We start from the raw sequence: 21,953 nt of genomic DNA, 5'->3' as shown, positions 1-21,953 counted from the left end.
AGGAATTTCCTGAAGAATATCAAACAGAAGGCAGGCTTGTTATCATAAACCTCTACCACAATGAACAAAAATTGTTTCAAGTGTCCAAAAGCCTTTCTGAAGTTTTCCATCTTATGCCCTTTTCTACTACCTAAAATACTTTACATTTGGCAAGCAAAATTTATCTTGTTGGGGTAAGGGCCTTCTGTGAATCAGCAATTTAAAAACTATTATATTTTGTAAAAAAAAAAAATTAAAAAAGCAGGGTTGTTTCTTTTTAAATCACTTTTATTTTTTTTACCTTGATGCTCCAAATGCTGTGCATGTGAAGTACAACTGTCTTGTTTCAAATGGAATTAGGAAAGGACACTTGCTTGTTAGCTGTTCACACCAGTCTGGCAAAGCACCACTTGCGAGTGCCAAGGGCTCCTGTAGTTTAATGGAAGGAAAAAAAAAACCCAAAACAATAAAAAGATAGAAGTATTTCTAATATTAGATTCAGATTGTCCCAACAATTTTGCAAGTACATAGACACCCCATACACCCAAGTACTGGGGTCACCTGTGCTGAGATTTTTCTCAGCAACAGCCACTTTTTCTGGTTTTCCTTTCAAATGCTATGAATGAGAAGTTCACAAAGTTTCTAGACTCAAAAGTGGACACAGTGGTGGTTTGGCACAAAGACACTAAAAGCTGTAGTAAATCTCTGGGATATGTACTACTCATAGCACTGTGGGAAGATCCAAGTAGACAAGTACCTGGAGAGAATTACTTCTGAGTTTTGCCCAAAACTGATTAGATACTACTTCCTCAAAACCAGAAGACACAAAAGAAGCTTTCTGGTAGTAAAGATGATCCCCACTGAAATATCACTATAGTCTCTTCTAAAACACAACAAGAAAAGATTGCAGGAAGTATTACCATGAACATATTCAGGGTGCCTGAACAACCTTTAAAAGAACACAAAACACTGAACCTGTTTTTCAATGAATAATTAGAGCAACTTCACTGTAATTAAAAAAAACAAGAACAAAACCAAAAAGCAACCCAAATCTCAAAGTAGTTCCACTACAGAAGTTCTCCTTTTAATGCATCTAGCTGACCTGGTACTAATATATTTTTTAAATTCTATTTTGCAAGCTTTATGTGGAATGTATAAACAATAAGATGTCTGAACCCTAATACAATTAACTGCCTTTGTTACAATGCCATCAGGCAGACAAACAGCTACTACATTGTAAACACTGATGTCTGGTGCAGAAAAAAAGCCAAACATTTTTTCCTAACAAAAAGATGCAATTCTATCACACGATTCTTCTTGGCATGCTTGGGTTTTCTTTTTCAGACTAGTCTAGATTTGCTAACACATCCAAAACATAAGGAAGTATCATATGAAACAATTCAAAGTCAAAACAGCAAAGAAGCTAACAATTTTGAACAAAGGAAGAGTGTAACAGGATCTTAAAAATGGTATTAAATACATGGATTGTCCATAATACATTAATGTAATACCTCAATCTGTTGCAGAATCTTTGTAGTAATTTTTTTGCTTGTGAATTCATCTGGTGGAAAGTTAAACTGAGGATGCTCATCTCCTTCTGAAAATAAATCAAGACATTTTTTCCTTTATTTTGCTTTCATTAAAGCACTTAAGAAGCTTTGCCAGATAACTGACTTACCTTCTTGAGAAGTTCGTGCTGCGTACGGGTCACTGGCAACTATATACAAAATGCGAAGTAACTGCAGAACATCTTCTACTCCACAGGAGTTCTGCCCACTGCCAGCTTTGGCCTGAGGTTGTTCCTTTGCCAAACTAAGGATATCGGAATTTTGAAAAGTAGACATGGCCCCTTGATTTAATCCAGATTTTGATCCATGTTCACAAAAATCCTGGGAAAAAAAAAAAAGAATTGTTAGGAATGAAAACTGCCTGTGTTACTATCTTTATGACTGTGCACTCCAAATTAATGATTTGAAAAATCAGGGTGGTTACTGCATTTAACCTCAACACTTAAGTTAAATTGTGGGTGGTTCAAATCACGATACAAATGCATTCGAGCACAACTAAATTTAACAAAAGATACTAAAAAAAAAAAAAAAGGCAGCAAAACCTAAATTTGATATTGGCATGTGAACATTCAACTGCCCTATCCATGGCATATTCCTCCTCCACAAGAATCTTTAAAGCTGCAAAACAAAGCACACAGCCGTTCATAACAAAAAAAGTTTGGATGCAGACATATACCTTGTATGCAGCTATGAGCTGGGAACAATTTCTGTTTTTCCTAATACTTTTATTAGTGCCGGTTAATTTCCAGTGGCGCAGGAAAGCTGAGTCTGCATTCTTCTGCAGGTAGGTTATCAAGTCATTCTTTGGTAATTCGTCAGTGCCAAGGTACTGCTCCACATGCTCTACTGACCAGCAACCCTACAACAGGAACCACCACATGTTGGGTTTTCCTGGTTGTAAAGTCCTTCCGATTTCACATGCATTACACACCATCTTTTTTAAAGGAGCATGCATTTACAGATATACTCACTCATATCCTTTAAGTAACTGACAACTGTTAGTTTTTTTAATGTAGCATTTCAAAACTGCAATAAGATTTGTTTCGCTTTTGGTTTAAACAGCCACAAAAACATACACGAGGTCACAGAAGTAAGTCTTACCATTTTTCCACTTTCTTTCTCTTTATCAGAATCCTTCATTTCTCTGTACATGATTCTAGATATCAAAACAATCAGTTAGTATTTCATATTCGTAGCACATCCTTTAAATTCTGAAGTTACACACTGACTTTAAAACACCAATGACGTTCAGATAACATGAAGTAGAACAGTGATAGCAGCTGCTTGTCACTGCAAAGAACATCTGGGACGCCTGGTAGGGCAAAGTTTTTAAACTCATGTTTCATCTTCATGATGTTGATGTCTATCTTGCAATGTATAATTTATGTTTCCTTAACTGAGGCTCAACTAATCAAACAACCTTCACTGTGCAATTTCCCATACCAACTTGAGGTTCTTCATTACATACATACTAACCCTTTGAAACGCTGAAGTCCTAGTGTAGTTTGATATGTATTATAACTTCAGAGATACACACATTTACAATTATTTCTCCTGATTTTTAACTAAAACCCAGTTTTGATACAGCACATAATTTTTGACACAACGCAACTCAGAAGAGGTGCATCTCATGAGCACTGCTGAATATCTAGAGTCACAGCACTAGCGTTAAAATCACTTAGAACATCCTGCCATAAATACAAGAAACAGTGATTCTAAAACATTACTTCCTTCAGAGGAGGAAGAAAAAAAATTAACATTGTTTCACACCTGTTTCCTAATTCATCACACTATTCTCTACACAGAATAACCAACTTGTGAGCTTACGTGTATGTTGGCTCCCAAATACGTCTAAGTTTGTCAGATTTCACATTGCCATTACAGGAGAGCTGTAACAATTTCTGTACATAGTAAAAGATGGTCGATCGAAAGTTTGTTAGGGGCAGTTCTACTTCTCGAGTTGTCCCAAGGCCTGAAACTTTCAAGGTAAGTGCTAAACGCGGTGAAGGCATGCACTCAACCTCTTCCAAGAGCTCTGAATGAGGTGTACCTGCATGGGAAAAATAATTTGAGAAACCATTAATACGAAAATGTATAGCGTATGACAAGGTGGCTTAAACATTAATAAAGTGGCTCAAACTAAGGTAGTGTGAAGACTTCTTGCACACCTGTCAAAGAAACAATACTCAGTTTTAACGATGAACTGTATCTAGGGGCTATAACTGCAGCACTTTGTGTGAGTAAAGCTACAGGAATTTCTGGTATCTCTAGTGATCCTTATGTCTTGATAAGATCCCCTTTAATATTATCACAACACGTACATTCTTCCCGCACACAGTACCTTCCTATTGTATCAACTCCTTTCTGTTCACCAAAATGAAATGCTGAGCATCTCCAGATAAGCTGAACCTATGTATTCCTTTCTGTAATGAACACTGACTACAGCCACACTGCCAAACTAAGGAGCAAGGTGCTGTGCTGCTGGTCATACAGACCGCTCAATTATTGTATTAGCTTTCTCCTTGCCTCTGATTTGCACTATTTCAGCAAACCCTCCTCAATCAAAGCAATTCTGGGTAGCTCAACACACAGATTTACTTCCTGCAGGTGGAACCAAACACAAGAGATTTATCACTAATCCAAGTTAAATTCATAAGTACACTTATTTTACACTGCACTTTAATTTACTTTTCCTTCAATAATGCTGGAACCTGGAGGTAGATGACACTCTCAATTCAGAGAAAAGCCACACAGCCAAAATAGCATGTTGTAATAGTGAAAGGATCCCCAGAGCTGGGCCCTTAACAGTAAGTCTCCATACCAAAACCAGATCAAATACTACAAATGTCTTGTCAGCATACCTGGTGGAGGGATTTCTAGGTCAGTTGTCTGTTGAACATTAGTACGACCAGGTCTTGGATCAAAAGCAGGAACCAGAGCAGAAAACTGCCTTTTCAGTACATAATCATCATCCCATGTTCTTCTACGGCCTCCTTTGGTTTCATACTCCTCCTCTTCCTAACAAAGAGAAGTAGCAGTTTATTAGATTCTGCTACAAACAATCATTTGCTCAAAAATTTTGAAGTTGGGGAATACAGCAGTCATGTAAACCAAAATTGGCACAACGGGTATCAAAGCTGGCATGTAACAGTATTAGTTCCATTTAACTGGTCAAGCTGGAATCAAGAGAACTATCAAAACCAGACATACAGAAATCAACACAAATGGGCTAACCTGACAACAGGTGTATTTACAATTTCTGGATAGAATGAAACTTTCTCTGAAGTATCAGAACTCAGGGAAATACAGAGTATTACAGACCAGCAAACTTGGTGCACGTGTTTTATATATTCCACAAACTCTGGAATATCAAAGGTTCAAATAAATCAATGGTATCAAAATAAGTACGTTATTTTTTCTCAAGACAAAAAGGGTTGGGTTTGTTTTTTTGTTTTAAATGTATATGTATATATACAGATATATAATGTATACAAATTTTATCCAAAGACTAAGTCAAATAATGAAATACTGGAATTATAATGGTGGGAAGATATCTGATTTTCAAAAAGCTTTAGCAAGTGTTGATTGCTTATGACTTTTCTACAACAACCTTTTAATCTGTTCAACTCCTCACTGAGAAGAATTATATAGTATATCAGAGGGAACAGGACTGGAACCCAAGAAAGGAAAATTTTCTTTTCCAGAGCCAATCTGTGCTGTGGAATCTTAAGTAAAGATTAATGCAGCTATTTCTGCTTCTTCCCATGAACAATATTAACTTCTTTTAGTAATTTCTGAAAAGTAATCAACAATCTGCAAACAAAGGTTATTGTTTACACTGCAGACCCACTTAAGTAGCATTGACTTTTCCATTCCTAACTTTATATCTTTTTGCAGAAGATGAAATAACTAAGTATTCAGTAATGTACTTGAGCTTCTATTAAAAGCATAATCACAGTAGATTGAAATACTAGATCTTTTGGTTCCAATTACTGAAAGTTTGCATATTGATTACAAGATGAAGTTTCTATAATTCCATAAAACAATATTTATATTTATGTAACAAGCATTATATTATCATCAGTGAAGTTTTTTTCCTCTTAGACCTTATAATATCCATTCTGATAACCTCAGTGGTGGTAGAAGACCCAGCATTATTCGTAACACTAACAAAACCACCAAATGAAAAGCAGAACTCACAATAATGCAGCTAAGACCCATATAGACTAACCCTAATTTGCTGGGCTTTGGCTTCTCCTTCCTGCCCATCCACCCCCCCAAAAAAATTATTTTCTCTGCCTACTTAAATTATTAGTTTGCTCCACACCAGCCTGCAGTTAAACACATCCCAGAACCGTACCAGCACAAAATTCAGTGGCCTACCCACAAAGTTGAACAATTTCATGAGGCAGTGAACTAGTAACCCATCATTTCTACTGTCTGCTAACTTGTTCCTCTGCTGCTTTTAAGATGTTAAAGAGATAAAGTTATCATCTATGCTAACTATACTGTACCATAACTTCCTCATATTCTTGATCATCTTGGTTATCATCTTCATTTTCATCATCTTCTTCATCCGGTTCAGGTAGATCCTCATCATCATCTAACTCTGCCAACAGAGTACTAGCTCGGCAGCTATCAAGAAAATCTATAACACATATATATATATTAACATATGGAAGGAACAGAAGCCAAGAATAACTCTTAAAGCAAAATTTTGAAACTTAAAGGAGTATTGGGAAGAATGAGAAAACAAGTCTCACTTAAACAAGAAAAGAACTAAAACATTGCTTATGGCACAGTAATATTAAAAACTGTGATAAGAGCACACACCTAATAAAGTTCAGGGGTCTAGTCAACAGCATCATTAACAAAGCACTTAACATTTGTATAATTAAGAGTGATCAGCAGAGTGATCAGCAGAGTGATCATTATCTCATTTGCTTATATCAAACATTCTATAGCTACACTTATTTAAAGTTACAAAACATTGCAAAGAAATGATACATACACGTATGCTGAGTCTATGCCTAATTAATTTAAAAAAACAGGCTAGCAATATAATTTCCACTAAAGATGTATGGCTCAGACCTCAAATTGCAATGTAAAGGACATATAGAATAAATATTTAAGATTGATATTTTAAAAGTTTCAACTGCTAATTAGTTTCTGTAACAAGAAGCTGAAGACAGATACACAGTTCAGTTTCTCCATCTACTACTAAGACTGAAAACAAGACCACCCCCCAAAACCAGAAAAGAAGTTCATAGCAGTCCACGGTGGACAGGGAGGACTCTTTGAACTTTTACATCTATCTATACACACATAAATTAACTGTAACACCAAGACACCCTCTGAATTTTTGCCAGCACCCCAACAGAAACTTTAAGGTAACTATTGATAAACAGCTGTTTATGATATATTTTAAGAGTTGTTACTTAATCAAAATGTCAAATGACAGTTAATTAAAAGAATAAAGGAAGATGGCATACGCAGACCACCTCCAAGCAGCTTATTTCCAATACCCATTGAAATTACCAGATCTTTTTTCAAGCAATTTCAATAGGCAACAAAATAGACAACAACCAAATGTTAAGCAAATCCAGTATCTTTTCTTACAGGAACATGTCACAATCCAATAGATTTTACATTAGAAAGCATTTTCCAGCACCTAGCCCAGGTCTTTCCTGACTTCATTTCACCAACTTGATTCCTAGATATTATCCTCCTTGTTAACTTTTCACAGTATTAACATCCTGCAAACCACTCTTGTCCCAGTGTCTGTTTCTAGAGATTAGTGCTCACATAACTCTGGATTTTGTTTTGGTTTGTCTGGATAATTCCATCCTCTGTGCCATTTTAATTTTTGTGGTCTTTCCAATTTTTGCAATTAATATTATAATGTTGAGGTACCTGGAACCTCATACTATTTTAAGTGTATAATGTGCCTAATGGCAGATGCTTTCCCATCACCAAGTAACAAAAGATACCTCAGACTGAGCACATAGCCTATACAACACAATAAGAAATAACATTTTCATTTTTATTACAGGTTCTTAATGCAAACTGCATCAGATACTAAACTTACTTAAGGAAAAGTTTAAGTGCCTAAATAAACTATACCAGAAATAATAACATGGGATAGAAACAGATGAAAAAAAAAGACCTGAAAACAAAAAGATACTACTAATGTTAACACTATTTTACTTAGTGCCTTACAGAACTAGTAACATATGGACAGCTCAACTTTCAAATACTTTTCAGTAAATAAACTACTACATGAGAAGGTCATAACAATGGGAGAAAAGAAAAAATAATTAATGGGAAGTCTGCTTACATTCATTTAAAAATGAAACTTACCATATAAAGAATATTCTGCCTCCTGACCTGTATCGCTCTCACTAGATGTTGATGTTAGGCTAGTAGTTAGAGTATTACTAAGCGACTGACCAACAGATAAAACTGTAGTTGCTGTAGCTACATTGCTGCTGCTAGTAACACTGGATGTAGACATGGTCACTGTTGATGTGGTACCAGTTGTAGTCAGATTAGGAAAACTTTGGGCACCCATAAGAGGAGAAGCTATAGATAAAGATACGGTAAGATAAAATAAATGATTTGATGACTTGAAGAGTACAATTTACATGCATGACTCCTGTGTTGAAAAACATATTTGGAATTGAAAAATTATCAGATGTTACAATAAAGGATAACAGATAAGGGGGAAGGGTTTCCCAGTGCATAAGTGCACCTACAATGCAGATGCCCACTTCTGAACATATTCTCTTGCATACATTTAAAACAAATAATTTCATTAAACAAATCCCAAAATCCCACTGTAAATCTGAAGTAACTTCATTTTCAACATATGGAAAGTATTTCTGAAATCTTTACTCCAGATGCTGTGTCTGTCTTTAAGCCTAAATGATAACTTGGCCTATAAACGGCAAAATAATCAAAATTATACAGGTAAACACAGAACAAAACATATGACAAATGAGAAACTTGTGATTTTTAGGCATTTTTCTAAATTTCTTAAGGCAGATGTGACTTGTCAGCTCTCACAACTATCAGCACATATGCTCACAATGGGCGACATGCCTGAGTTGGCAGTACTGTGAAACAAGTGACTTAATACCTTACTTATGCTGGATTACTTATGTAATTTTCAGAATAAGCAAGCAACAACTGAGTTAGGCTACTGCACATTCACTGTATAAAACACAATAAATGATTTTTAACAACCGAAGATACAGACTAAGTTCAGTATAAACTCAACAGAAAGAATTTCAGGTGGTGTACCTAACTATGAGTTCTACCTGTGTGCAACTACACATTTACATCCCCATCTTCAAAACATTTTCTCATGCTTATCTTCAAGCACAGGTGATAAACCACATTTGCATGTGCAGATTTTTGAGGTCCCTTATACTTAAAAGTAAAGCTTACATTTTTCAATTTATCTTTCCTAAAATCTATCAAATGCAACTTTTGCAATCTTAAAGTCACTTTAATGATTGCAGCTTATGCAAACTGAAGCACTGCTTTCTTAAAAACATAACGTCTGAATTTCAGACTATTATTATCAAGGTTTGCAAAGGTTACTACCCTTGAAGAAAGATACAACAAAGATTCTTTCCTTCAGTGCCTGTCACTGTTTCAATTTTTGTTGATTGCTAGATACTTTTTTTTCTTAGAAATGGAAGTAACAGATCGCAAATACAAACACGCAAACAAAATATCAGCAAAGGTGAACCAAGCAGGTATAGCACTTGAAATTATTTCCGTGCATGAGGAGGGAGAGAGTGAAATTTAAATTTAACGTTATTAATACGCTCATCTCTCTGGAAGCATGAAAATTTTCAAACCATAAGGTTCTTCTTTTGTTGTTTAAGAATTTGAAAATAATTTGTTCAGTATTTGTATCTTCTACCCACTTCTAATGAATAACAGTAAACTCTTTGCTGTTACAATAAACAGAAGAAAGCCATTTTGAAAAAGCATTTCATTTGCTCAGAATTCAAGAACATACCAAAACTAGCTACCCTAAAAACCACTTAATTCCTGGTAAATACCCATGACTTTAAATGCAACCACTACAGCAAGTCCACAAAACTTACATCTGTAATCATGATTTCAGACTTGACTTGAAGAGGGTGCAGGGATGGAGTGCAGCTTTTTCTAATTGGGGGCAGGTGTGTTGGTTAGATGTTTAAACTTGGGCAGAACAAATAAATAAATATCCAAGCTTTTTACAATGCTCTAGTAGAACTTTAGTGAGATTGCTCAAATTTAATCTCTGATTTCTTTTTAGGGCACAATTTCCCATTAACAATATATATTTGCATAAAACACAATACAAAATATTTCCAACATGAGGGACAATTTTAAAGTATAACTATGTTTTAATATTAAACCCAATTTTTAATTTGCTACATTCTTATTTCTACTTCAGCAGTGTATGATATCAAAACACTTAAGTTTCTCCCTTTTTGTAAGAAAAGTTTTGCAAAGGTGCCCTCTGTCCAAGATGCAAACATTCCCTGCCCCCCAGTATTACAATTTGAACATCGGAATACACTAAAAAATCTCCCCAACAAAGAAAGAAAACACTACTCAAAAACATTTCTAAATGCTAAAAGCAAACACACATTTTAAAATAAGGAAGCACAAAAATCCTAAAAGAGCCTGAAAACATGAGTTAAGTGTGCATATTTCTGGCTTAGGCAACTTTTATCTTTCCTAACTTGCCTACCTCATGAAATACAGCTCTCTGGTTAAAATACTATCACTCTCACTGAACAAAATACTTAACAAGGCTAGCTGAGTAACAACTCTAATGGGAGCATGCTGAAAATTCAGAAGAGTGAACTCTCAACAAGCAGGTTTAAACAACTTACCTCCTATTACCTTGATCCTATATATGATCTTCAAACATGCAAATGTTAAAGCATGTACACAATGCCATTTAAACTACTTTTAACTATAAACTTCCTGACACTTAACATGCCTAAACAGTTTGCTGAATATAAGCCCCAATGATCATACCACCTTCAGAAAACATACACAGTATTAGAGTACACCAAGCTATTCAGCCTGACAGAATGAAGGAAGCTACTAAAATTTCATCATATTGCAATTTACTCTTTCTGCTGTGTTCTTAGCTCTTAAGGTCAGAGACTTCACAATATGCACAAACTGCCTCTTTGGAGAAAAATGGAAAAATAACAGAAACAAGCCCATACATGGTAATTATGCAAAATCTACCCAGATCGGAAAGAGCGTTCTACATTAGCTACTGTTGCTAGTCTTCCAGCCTCTTGATCTAAACCATAGTCTCTCTCTTCCTAAACACGTAATAAACCTATCTGATGGGTATAACACTGTAATCTGACATAACAGGGCAATGTAACACTTGCCAGCTGACAAACTCTTGTGAGCTCTTCATGAGTTCTACAGGTATATACAAGGTCAAGGCTGCTCTAAGTTCATTCTCTTTCGGGCCAGAAGAATTCAAGCTTTTTCAAGTCTCACGAAAGTAAGTAAAAAAAAAACCCAACAAAAGCTTCAAATAAAATAATCATAGGTTACTTACTTGCAGTACTCATTACATTTCTTCCCAAAGTATTAGTATTGTTATCACTGCTACTTCGGCTTAAATTCATGTTGTTTGTGGCATTGGTACGTGCTATGTTTGCTACTCTTCGTACAAATGACTCCAGACTAGAGGTTTCTCGAGATGATAAATTGGGAACACTTGCACTAGAGCTCATCGGTGCCCCAGCAGCCAACAAAGAACTGACTGAGAGTCTATTACTTGCTGAAGAGCTTAGAGGTCGTTGAGAAGCTGCTTCTTTATTAGTCAGTTCGGAGACTGAACTCACATCAGGAGAGCTTACGCTAACAATTCCCATGGATATAGCACTGGACTCCCCAGGAGTACGTATTGAGTTATCAGGACCTAACTTCCTCTCTGCGTTTTCGTTTCCCATGTCCGCTGTTAAGGTGCTGGTGCTTGCACTGGAAGATGACCCTACGTCAGCCTGAGGCACACTATCAACGGACGACAGAACAACAATTGGTTCATGGACGTCAGTGCCTGAAACTATATTTTGCTCCATTACACTTTCTGATCTCCGCTCCATTTTGGTCGAACCCAAGCTGATGTCGCTGCTACTGGCCACGCTACACACAGAACTGCTGCTTCCTTTTCTACTTGAGGAGCCTGCAGCAGCAGTCGTCTTGTCTGGACAGTTGTTTTTCACCAAGCTGCTCCATGACTGCGTTGTGCCTGAAACAGTGGATGAAACAGGTTTGGGTGATGCCGCTGAATCAGGGTCGTACCCTGGTGCAAGCTTGAGGTCAAATTTTCCTTCTGCGCCCATACGGTAAGAGTTAGAGCCACCAGCATCCCAGGTGACATCAATCCAGCCTGGAAAGGGACAGGAGTTTGTGAGATCCAGCAGAAAGCAGACAGGAGCGTGTCAGACAGTAGCTCCACAATGTGGGATCAGCTTCTCATAAAGGCTGCATGTCTGAATTACTAGAATTGCTAAATAAGCCTTAATGCCAATTAAAAAGAAAGTGGTTAAACCTAAATGATTTGGTATTTTAAAATGTTGTTAATATTGAGCAGCAATATCTTGATCAGCCTCGACCTTCAGGGTCCCAGAATCCAGCCAAAAGTAAAGTTTCCTTCAGGAAGGAGCCTGACCTACTAGGATCTCTCAAATCTTTATTATTAGATTCTCTAGTAACAGAAATGCATACTAAGATGTATCATAACTTTAGTAACATCTGTCAAGAAATCATAAATCTTGCAAGGACATTCTATAATATGTTTCTTTGCTGGATGCTTGTGGACAAGCATATTTACTTGACAGAAGACATTTGATTAAACAGATTAGTTTGGGATTTATTATTATTATTATTGCCCTATAATGTGGAAGAATTAATTTACTGATACTCATCCTTTCATTTCAATAATTTACACAGACTCAAATATTCTTACTCGTAGGAAAAGGCTTACAGTAGTCAGGTAAGGACTACTTCATGTGAGATTAAGGTTGAAAGAGAATACATTTCATAGAATGAAACTTTATATTGGGACCAAAGACTGAAAAGAGATGCTACTCTTCAATTTGTTTAGTAAAGGATTATTTAGAGTACCAGTATTTTTTTAACAGTTAAATGTAATAAATTTGCAATAGTGAGGGTAACACGCAAAATTTGCAAACTAGGACAGAAATAGGGGCAAAACTACTTATTTTTGCTTCTCTGAGTATGCACCATGATTTCAGAGCTATCTAAAAAAATTCCTTCAAGCAGTCTTATTCTATGTTATCTGTAACAGAACTTGTCAACATTTTAACTGATACACATTTTCTTAAAAAATAAAATGCATAAAACTCAATTATCTTCTGTAACTTCTGACAGAAATTCAAAACAAGAAGTCTGGTTCAGATGTACACACATTTTTCTTTAATAAGAGAGTGCTAATTTAAAGTAAATTTCTTTTTAGTATTGCCAATTACACTTTTATCTTATAACTATCCAAAAGTCTTCACTTCTAGACCAAACCAGAGTATCAGAGGTAATTTCCTACTTAGAAATATCACCCTGAAGGAAGAGTATTTAAAATGGATAAAGTTTTCAGATAAAAGTGGACATCTCATCCCCACATGAGCAGGTTTACATCACTTTATTTTTGTATTATTTTATTCCATCTTTATGAGCCACAACCGAGTAGCTTCATGTCACTAAGCCTTGAAAGTTGTGAAGCAATTATGAAATTTGTCCTTTCTATAGTTTATTTGCCTTGCTTATTAAAAAGAAAAGTGGCTTCATACTGCAGTTACAGTATCATTTTCTCCGTTTATGAATATCTGGACAGGGTATTTTCTAAAAGCATACCTATTTAACTATTCTTGTTTTCTATAGTTCCTTTTCCTAAATTATTAATTACAAGCAATTTTAAATCTGCATAACTCTTTAATACATATGCACTTGGAGAATTGCTACGCCATTATTATTGCCCTAAAACAACTCAAGATTTGTCTAAACTTGTGAATAATAACAAAAAGGTCAATGGGATACTATTTTCAAAATTCTATTTAAAAGACAACTGTGGTAGGAATAAGAGTCTACTAATGTGTTTCACATTGTTTGGCATCACCATTTATCATTGATAAATGAACCTCCATTTCACCTACGCTTAAAAGGGAAAGCTTCACTGGAACATAAGAATGAAAACACTGATTTAGTAGAATACTACTCACCAATAATACCTAAAGTCTTCAAAGTGAGAATGTAGCTATGGATACTGTTGCATCTGATAAGAACAATATAGAGATGATGGAAGCATTCCCTACAAGCCAGCCTGAACAGCTTAAATAAGATTCAAAGTTTCAAAACATTTTAAGACATTGTGCTTTGGACATTTCTCCATCTTTGCGAGCTGACAGCCCAGCAAACTAGAAGAATTTTTAGAGTGGCTGAAGATGCTTCAGGAACAAGGTAAGTTTTTTATACCCGTAAACAGAGGGAGAAGGGGGAAAAAGATGGAAAGCATGTTCAGCGGACAAGATCACCACCTCCTCTGGAGCCTCCTTAGTATCTTATCTTCCTGAGGACTGACTTCCTTGACTAATGCAGGTTTTTGTTTTGCTCCTTAAGTTAATTATTTTCATGCTTTTATTTTAAAAAAGTAGCTACTTGATCCCAATGAAGCTAGCAAAGTAGGAAAGGTACAGGATACAACAAAAGTCAAGAAAAATATTGCAAATGCTAAGCTAGAAGGAATGAAAATGGCAATTGTAGATTTTGCAGGCCCAAAGCTTAAATAAGTTTACAGCAATCTCCTTCATATACTTTTTTTCTTTATAACAATGTCTAAATAACAATTTGGTATTTTAATCAAGTAATGCTTTACAAAACTTTCACTTACAGCAACAAATTTTTTTCATGCATTAAAAAGGAATTTCACAAATGGACTACAACAGTTGTAGCATTTGAGTTCCTTCTCCCCAAAATATTCAAGACACTACAAAGGAAGTACTTCAATGCTACCCCATTCCACATGTACTAATTTTGCTACAGGCATTTACAAATTCAGGCAATTTGTGCTCACCATTATGCAATTCTCCTGTAACAGTGCCTTCACCCTGTGGGCTTCCATCCTGATCTCTCCATTTCCAATCAATTCCTCTGATCACACGAGCTCCTGGAACCATATATTTCAACACCTGAGAACGGACCAGACGTCTCTGCCTTCTCAGATTTGCTTCGGCTTCTTTAGCAGCTTTTCCTACAAGAAATGTAAGAGATTAAATGACTTAAAAGTACTGAATGGGGAATAATTTTTAGCCTGTTTCTAAGCCATGTTCCACTGCAAAAGCTAACCTGCTTTTCCACACTGATTTTTATATTGTATGTTCATTAGCATTGCAAGAGAACAAAAATAGGATGTACACATTCTTTTTCTTACCTAGCTGATCTTCACATACGCCATTCACAGTGCCATAAAGTTCAAATCCAGACAGGGAGAGGTAGTGTGTTTGCCCACTGGCATTCTTGCCCATCTGTTTTATTCTAACATGCCTCCAACCTTGTTTCTCATCTTTTGGAGGATCTAAAGGCCATGTTGCTGTAGACCTTTACATTTATCAAGGGAGAGGAAAAAAAAATAAAAAGAAAAAAAAAGAAAAAAAAGATTAAATAAAAAACCTTAGTACCAAAGCAAACAAAACCATAATGCTGATCATGTATGGATAAAATCAGAAAACTGCCAAGAACACAAGGTACATTAAACCTACTAACACCAGGGACAAACTCTGGTTGAGTGCTGGTATAAATGCAATCTCAGAAAAACATCAAATGCAAAATTTATAGTGACAGAAAAGCATAAATTCCATTATTTGAACCATAGAGACCTTATGAAACACTTACTTTCCAGCCAATCCTTAATAACTTAGATCACCTGCCATTCCTTTTTATAGTTACATTATTACACCTACAGAACACATTAAATTAGTCTACAGCAAAGTATATTTTTCCTGAGCTCAGTTTCATAAGAAATTATAAAATACACTGACATACCCTGGTTCGTTGAGACTACAGTCATCAACATGCGTATATAAAGTAGTCCAGTTCTGTCCATCCTTAGATACCTGGAAAACCCAATTTCTGAGAGCAGATCGTCCATAACCTCGAGCATGGCGTAACGTGTAAGCTGATGGAATAACCCAAAGGCCAAGATCTATGGCAAACCAAGCATTCTTATCATCGTTAGTATGACAATTGAGAGCTGAACTGTCACGGCTTAGGATGTCTTCTAAGCGGCCATAAGGCAGATTTCTTCCTTCTGAGGACGTAACCACTACTAACCCATAGGCTGCTGGATTTACCCACTCATATGCAGTTCTATATTAAAAAGAAAAATGTACTGTTCAATTATTACTTACATTAAAAAAAACAAACATAAGTAACATTTCACATTTACTGTAAAACACATATTACAGGTGAGTTTGTTACAACACATTACTACAGGGGTTTTAAAAAACTGGAACAATAGAAAACTTAAACCAACAACCATGGCAAACAAAAACAAAGACCAAACTTCCCCCCCCTTTCATTTGTAAGCATACAAATTCTCAACACAACTTCAGATTTTCATATTTCTCTATTATTTAGATTGTGCAAAAATAAACGTAATTCTATCGATCCACAGTAAAATTAAAGATACCTCTCACACCCAGAATAACTGTACATTTCATTTCATTATGAATTCTCTCCTCACATCCCACCCATGGATCACAGTTCATTGTGTCCAACTTCAAAACATCTAGCTCTGAAGGAACTCACTTTGCATTTGTTCCAATCCAGTAAATAATTCCATTTTCATCAAAATCATGTTGATGTCTGAACACAAATGTTTGGCCTTCACGGAGTTTCCGTACAAAAACAAATGAAGCCCTATCAAAGTCGTACCATTGCTTTGCTACCTACACATGAATGAAAAGAAATCAAATATTAGAGATTCTGAACACAGCCATTCCTTGTGAACTCTGTGTGGTACGTTGCTCACCATTTTCAGAAGATACTGTTCTAGAGATTCAACAGTTGCCAGTGGCTCCATCTTTAGCATTCTACCAGTTCTATCTATTAAAGATGTCTCCCCTGATGAACGTTCCAAACGAAACCTCAAGCGTCGTGTTAATATCTGAAAGGGCAGTTCAACATTAACATTAGCTTTTCTGACTTGGTTTTGGAATTTTAAGAAAAGCAATATATTTCACTATAAGAGTTTCAGTGGTGTATCAAGTATTTTTACTGTGCAAATAAGAAAAACATATTCTAATTTAATGCTTTAAAAAGTAATTTCCTGATGCTCCCTTTTTTCAATTAACCAAACAATTCTTTAATATAACAGTCTACGTATAAGCTAATATTTTCTCACTCTTTATGTGTTTTCATTACTTTTCTTTCCAAATCTTGTAGACTAGCAACCACAATAATATAAAAACTGAAAATGCTTTTTTTCAAAATACTCAATAGCACAAGTGTTTTTGCAACTTTACGCAACTATTTGCTAATAATGTAACATCAAAACAGAAATACTAAAAACTTCACTGCCACCTTGCAAAATTCTGAAGTATGATTTCCAACTACAGAAAATTAAGACTTGAACTGGATAAAACCACATACTGTTTTTAGCCAAACTGCAGCTTTCCTTTCTAAAAAGCTGCTAATCCTGCAGGTGTCTTGTATTACTAAAAATCACATTGCCCTAGAAAGGGCCCTTTTAAATGATTATAGCCCACCACCAGTCATCACAAATAAACATGTTGTAGAATCGTCTTCAAAAAAATGCTTGTTCATGTTTAATATGGGCAAATTCACATATAAAGAGAATGCTTGAAGGCAAAAGAAAGAACAAGCATTATTTCTTCAATCAAAATTTACTTTCACTTCACAGTGTAAAAGTGGCACCTTTAGGTTAAGCATTAGAGGAAATAGATGCTAAAATGTTTGCTGTTCTTTACCCAATTCTAACTACTTTTACAAGACCTGCTTCATACAAACTTTATTTACCTGAAGATTATAGGTAGATCCTGGTGTATCATACAAGTGGAGAGGTAGACGTTCGATAGATTCTAACACTGCTATCAACTTCCGAATTAACGCAACTGCTGGACGACTGTAAAAATGAACAGTTACCATATTACCACACAACAAACAAAAAAATCCTACACTATCTCAGGGAATAGTACCCAGGTGTAGCAAGCATCCTGGCATGCTCTTTCTACTGGTATTGTCTGTTCTAATCCCAGGGCTACAGCACAGTGAGAAAAATACTAGTCTACACAGAGATGAACAAGACACCTTCCTATCTGTCAACAGATGTACATTCAGTACAGCTGACTCCTACAGACAGAAGTAATTCAGTAAAATTTTCAATTGCTACTTCAATAGGAGATACTGTCTTTCAAAGTGCAATTTTCTCTTCCAGAGATAGACAAACTGAAAGGGAAAGAACAAGTTTTTTTGTCTTTAAGCTATTTTAATCATACCATACTGCTTCACAGATGTGAAGGGTTTTGTTTTGTTTTGCTTTTACCTTTCCTCATCTTCATTTTCACTGAATGCTGTTTTGAAAACGTTGATTCTCTCTACCAGCTGACTACAGTCTTGCTTCACATCTAAATCAACATTCTAAGAGAAAAAAAAATAAAATAGATGTTACTTTTAATACAAAGCAATATATTAATTCTTTGCACTGGCAAAAATACCCCTTCAGTCTCTTGGAATTTCCTATTTAAAATCTGTATGTGAAAAGCTAAATTATATCAGCCATGAGAACTGACCAGTGTTAAGATTTTTAATGGTCTATTCAAACTAATCTATTGTGATAACATATATTCAACAGGTAGACCACTAACTGGAGCAAGTCTGCCTGATTTTCATCAAGACAGGAAATAGCCATTGTTTATAACCCATTGTTTATAACAGGTTTTCTAAAGTAAGGCACATGTCCATGTTATTTTTTTTTTTTTAGAAAGTTCTTCTTTAGAAATTTATGTTCTATAAACTCACATTATTTAAAACTGTAAGCAACGATTGAACTAAGCCACTACTGCACATTTCATATGGAGAAATAGTATTCTCATCCTTCAATAACACAATTAAGTCTTCCAAAGCAGTCTTCATTAAATCTCTCCAAGTATTTTCTCCCTCAATACACTGGAAGACAAAAAGACAATTATGGTGAAACAATGTAACAGTATCTCCAATTGCTTCATTTGAAAAATAGTATCCCACTCAAGTACATAACTAGGAATTACATGCATTAAAACCCCCATACTTCAGACAGATGTACTGTGACTTTCTATCGTGACAGACTGATCTGAACATCATTATGTGATTTCCACTGACATCACACATTATAAATTAAAGGAGGTACTTACATGTCTGTTTGTGTGAAGTTCCCATGCAGACTCTAACTGTGTTGCTATGTTCCTCAGTGTTACAACTACTCCACGAGGCATGCTTTCAACAGCTTTAAAATGATCATCATACAAATCTCTTGCCATAGTGCGTACCTGTAAAATGGATTCTGATTATCAGAAGTCATACCTTACCGTAAAGAGACTACTGTTATTCTCTAAAATACTAGAAACACAGCCATCTTTTATAAAGAAATCCATGACAGATACAACAAACAGGGGAAAACTGAAAACTATCATACATCATGAAAGCCAAAGGTTGTGAAAGGCTAAAAGTACATAGAAATACACGGAATTTTACTGAAACTTACAGAAATAAAGCTTACAAGCATGTATTAAACTACAGCACAAAGATAAAAGATGGGACTCAATCTGTAAATCTGTTTCACTAGAACTCTATAATGGATCTGCTAATCATTTTAGAGGTAAGATTAAGGGGGTTTTATACAGTTTCTGAATGCTGTATACATTCCTTAAACCAAGTTACATAAGAAGTCCTTATGTGACCTTAAACTAAGAATTACTTTTCCTATAAAATACGGATCACACAGGATACAGATCAGATAAAATAAGTTCTTACTAAACAACATCTTGCTTATAAGAAATTCCTCCAACAATCTTTCCTTTTCATTATCAGCATATATACAACAATGCATTTCACAAGCTTCTGAGATACGCATTGCAATCTCAGGTACAAAAGTGCACTGCTTTCCTTTCATCATTCCACCTATCCTCATTCATGAAGTATTTTAATTTTCAACTTAGTTTCACATTTCTTCAGATATAAGTGTCCTTGCATGATGCAGATTTTTGGTACAGAGCATATCAGCTGCACTGCTAGAAACTGCAATTGCAAGAGAGGTGAAGACTTCAGATCAGCTTGAGCCCTTGGCATCAGCTGGCCACAGAACATACATGTTCTATTTTGTGGTTTTGTAAAAAGCTCAATATTTGATTTCTCAATTTCCCCCCAGCCTCCATTATGAGGGGAAGAAAAAAAAGGGGGGGGGGGAATTTTAAAGAAGCCTAAAATCAGGGCATTTAGATTCACCAGCACAATTTTCACAATACAGACTTTTCACTTACATCCCCTTGTCTGTCACAATATCCAGTCTAAAATTAATATCTAAATGTAGTGAACAGAAGTAACATATGCCTCTGATACAACTGTAGTACTGATCATTAACATCTTCTCTTTCCATAACATTTTTGCTTTTATAAAAGCAAAAGAAAAACCTACAGAATTACACAACTACGGGTCTGAAGGACTGGATTTCCTTACATTTTTTTATGTTTACTAAGACTGTTGGATAAAAGCACCTGCACAAGTACTTTCTTACAAGTGAAGTTTTCCCCTTCAAGCTTAGCATAAAACTTTATCCAACTGAAATCAGAGATTTTAATCCTCTATGAAGAAACTACAACTCTATAAGCATATTATAGAACAAAAACTCAAATCTTAAGTATAAAATTCACAGGTTCTCACCAACCTTTTGCTTTGTCTTCTCCAGTTTTGATTTCAGCTTTCTTCCTCTTTTGCCTGTCCAGCCTGTCACAAATTCCGACCCTGCAAAGTATTTTCAGAAAAGTCAGATTTCTCACTGCTATGAAAAGCAACAAACAGAAAATCTATCTCATTTACACTTGCTCCTACCTGCACATAACACATACCTACATACTTACCCAAAGAGGTTTCAGCTGTAAAAGAATGCTTTGTTCCTCTGTTAGATTCAAACACAAAGCCTGGCAGATCTTCTTTCAGGATGGTAGCTTGCTGACCATCGGAATTGTGAATAGCAATTTCTCCTTCCTTTAAACAGGTGAGTGACCAGTTTCCTACAGTAAGTTTAGTTGGCCCTGGTGCCGATAAAATTGGCTGGCTTGTGGTAGATGGCTTTACTTGGCTTCGAGCTCTCTGCAGCTTCTCGAGGAACTCACTCCTACTTTCTATTTAAAAACAAAAACATGTATTTTTTTCTTCCCACAATTGTTTCAACCATCATATCTCTCAAACTTTTTTTTTCAGTTGCGAGAGCAAAACAACTGAGTACATTCAATGCAAAATTAAATTTGAAATTAAGGTCTTAAAGTGTTCTAAATTTCTTCCCACTATATTTCTGTGCTTCAATAGTGATGTATTTCCATGATGGCATCAAAGCAGACAACACAATTCTTTATCAATGGTGCCACTGACAGATGTATTAAATCATCTTCACAATTACAATGGGAAGATCAAAGAAATACATTATAAGCTTTTGGTCTTGCAAAAAATAACTTATCTTTTTAAGGCCAGAATGAACTATTCTCAAAAGAGAGTTTTTAGGACTAGGATATTAAATGAATCCTCCAAGATGAAAACAGCAATCAATTTAACAGCTAAGAGCAGGTGGACAAAAGATGCTGAAGACATAAAAGCCAAGCAAAAAAAATATATTTCAAAAAGTCATCTGACAAAAGCAAATTTGAGCTAACAGCTGTTTGCTCAGATTAAATGTCACAGAAGCAACAAAAATATTTTTTTATAAAATACACTGAAAACTTTTCTTCATCTCTTTTGTAGAACTTCTAAGTTCACCTCAGAGAAAGAAATCCACAGTCACAGTACTTAATACAGTGACATTAATGTAGATGTTCCTATTCCTTCTTTAATACAGAAATTTTATGGACTTCTATACTTCTGAGGAAAACATGACATTAAAAAAAAATACTAACTTAATGGCACCACATTGAGACTTGATTAGGACTTTATATGGAGATACTTAGCAGATGAAAAAGTTATCTAGGTTAATCTAGCCTAGTTGAAATGATTCCAAACAACTACCTCAATTTTTATTAAATTATATTTTGGAGTCATTAAAAAAAACGGGACACTACATTGGAAATATTAATTAGCACAATTCCA

At 35.4% G+C, this 21,953-nt stretch overlaps 1 protein-coding gene across 4 annotated transcripts in view; it reads right to left on the bottom strand.

Moving 5' to 3' along the window:
• HECTD1 (HECT domain E3 ubiquitin protein ligase 1) overlaps positions 1 to 21,953 on the bottom strand; it is a 56,118-nt gene that overhangs the window by 7,412 nt on the left and 26,753 nt on the right. Inside the window, exons 13-33 of one of the 4 annotated variants that reach the window (XM_031049111.2) lie at positions 20,723 to 20,998; positions 20,542 to 20,618; positions 19,013 to 19,147; positions 18,642 to 18,788; positions 18,166 to 18,260; positions 17,640 to 17,745; positions 16,633 to 16,767; positions 16,410 to 16,549; positions 15,645 to 15,968; positions 15,034 to 15,200; positions 14,677 to 14,853; positions 11,143 to 11,979; positions 7,908 to 8,129; positions 6,062 to 6,195; positions 4,409 to 4,565; positions 3,375 to 3,597; positions 2,649 to 2,703; positions 2,224 to 2,406; positions 1,658 to 1,868; positions 1,491 to 1,576; positions 281 to 408 (exon numbers count right to left, since the gene is read on the bottom strand). In XM_031049111.2, the coding sequence (XP_030904971.1) occupies positions 281 to 408; positions 1,491 to 1,576; positions 1,658 to 1,868; positions 2,224 to 2,406; positions 2,649 to 2,703; positions 3,375 to 3,597; positions 4,409 to 4,565; positions 6,062 to 6,195; positions 7,908 to 8,129; positions 11,143 to 11,979; positions 14,677 to 14,853; positions 15,034 to 15,200; positions 15,645 to 15,968; positions 16,410 to 16,549; positions 16,633 to 16,767; positions 17,640 to 17,745; positions 18,166 to 18,260; positions 18,642 to 18,788; positions 19,013 to 19,147; positions 20,542 to 20,618; positions 20,723 to 20,998 (4,015 nt within the window). The remainder of the gene's footprint in view (positions 1 to 280; positions 409 to 1,490; positions 1,577 to 1,657; positions 1,869 to 2,223; positions 2,407 to 2,648; positions 2,704 to 3,374; positions 3,598 to 4,408; positions 4,566 to 6,061; positions 6,196 to 7,907; positions 8,130 to 11,142; positions 11,980 to 14,676; positions 14,854 to 15,033; positions 15,201 to 15,644; positions 15,969 to 16,409; positions 16,550 to 16,632; positions 16,768 to 17,639; positions 17,746 to 18,165; positions 18,261 to 18,641; positions 18,789 to 19,012; positions 19,148 to 20,541; positions 20,619 to 20,722; positions 20,999 to 21,953) is intronic. The other 3 variants (XM_031049112.2, XM_005149295.4, XM_031049113.2) reach the window with 3 other exon arrangements.

The sequence above is a fragment of the Melopsittacus undulatus genome, chromosome 4 (assembly GCF_012275295.1).
Source record: "Melopsittacus undulatus isolate bMelUnd1 chromosome 4, bMelUnd1.mat.Z, whole genome shotgun sequence".
In the NCBI taxonomy this organism is placed as follows: Eukaryota; Metazoa; Chordata; class Aves; order Psittaciformes; family Psittaculidae; genus Melopsittacus; species Melopsittacus undulatus.
Note: the sequence above shows the minus strand (reverse complement) of the source record. Positions and strands in the feature narration are given on the sequence as shown.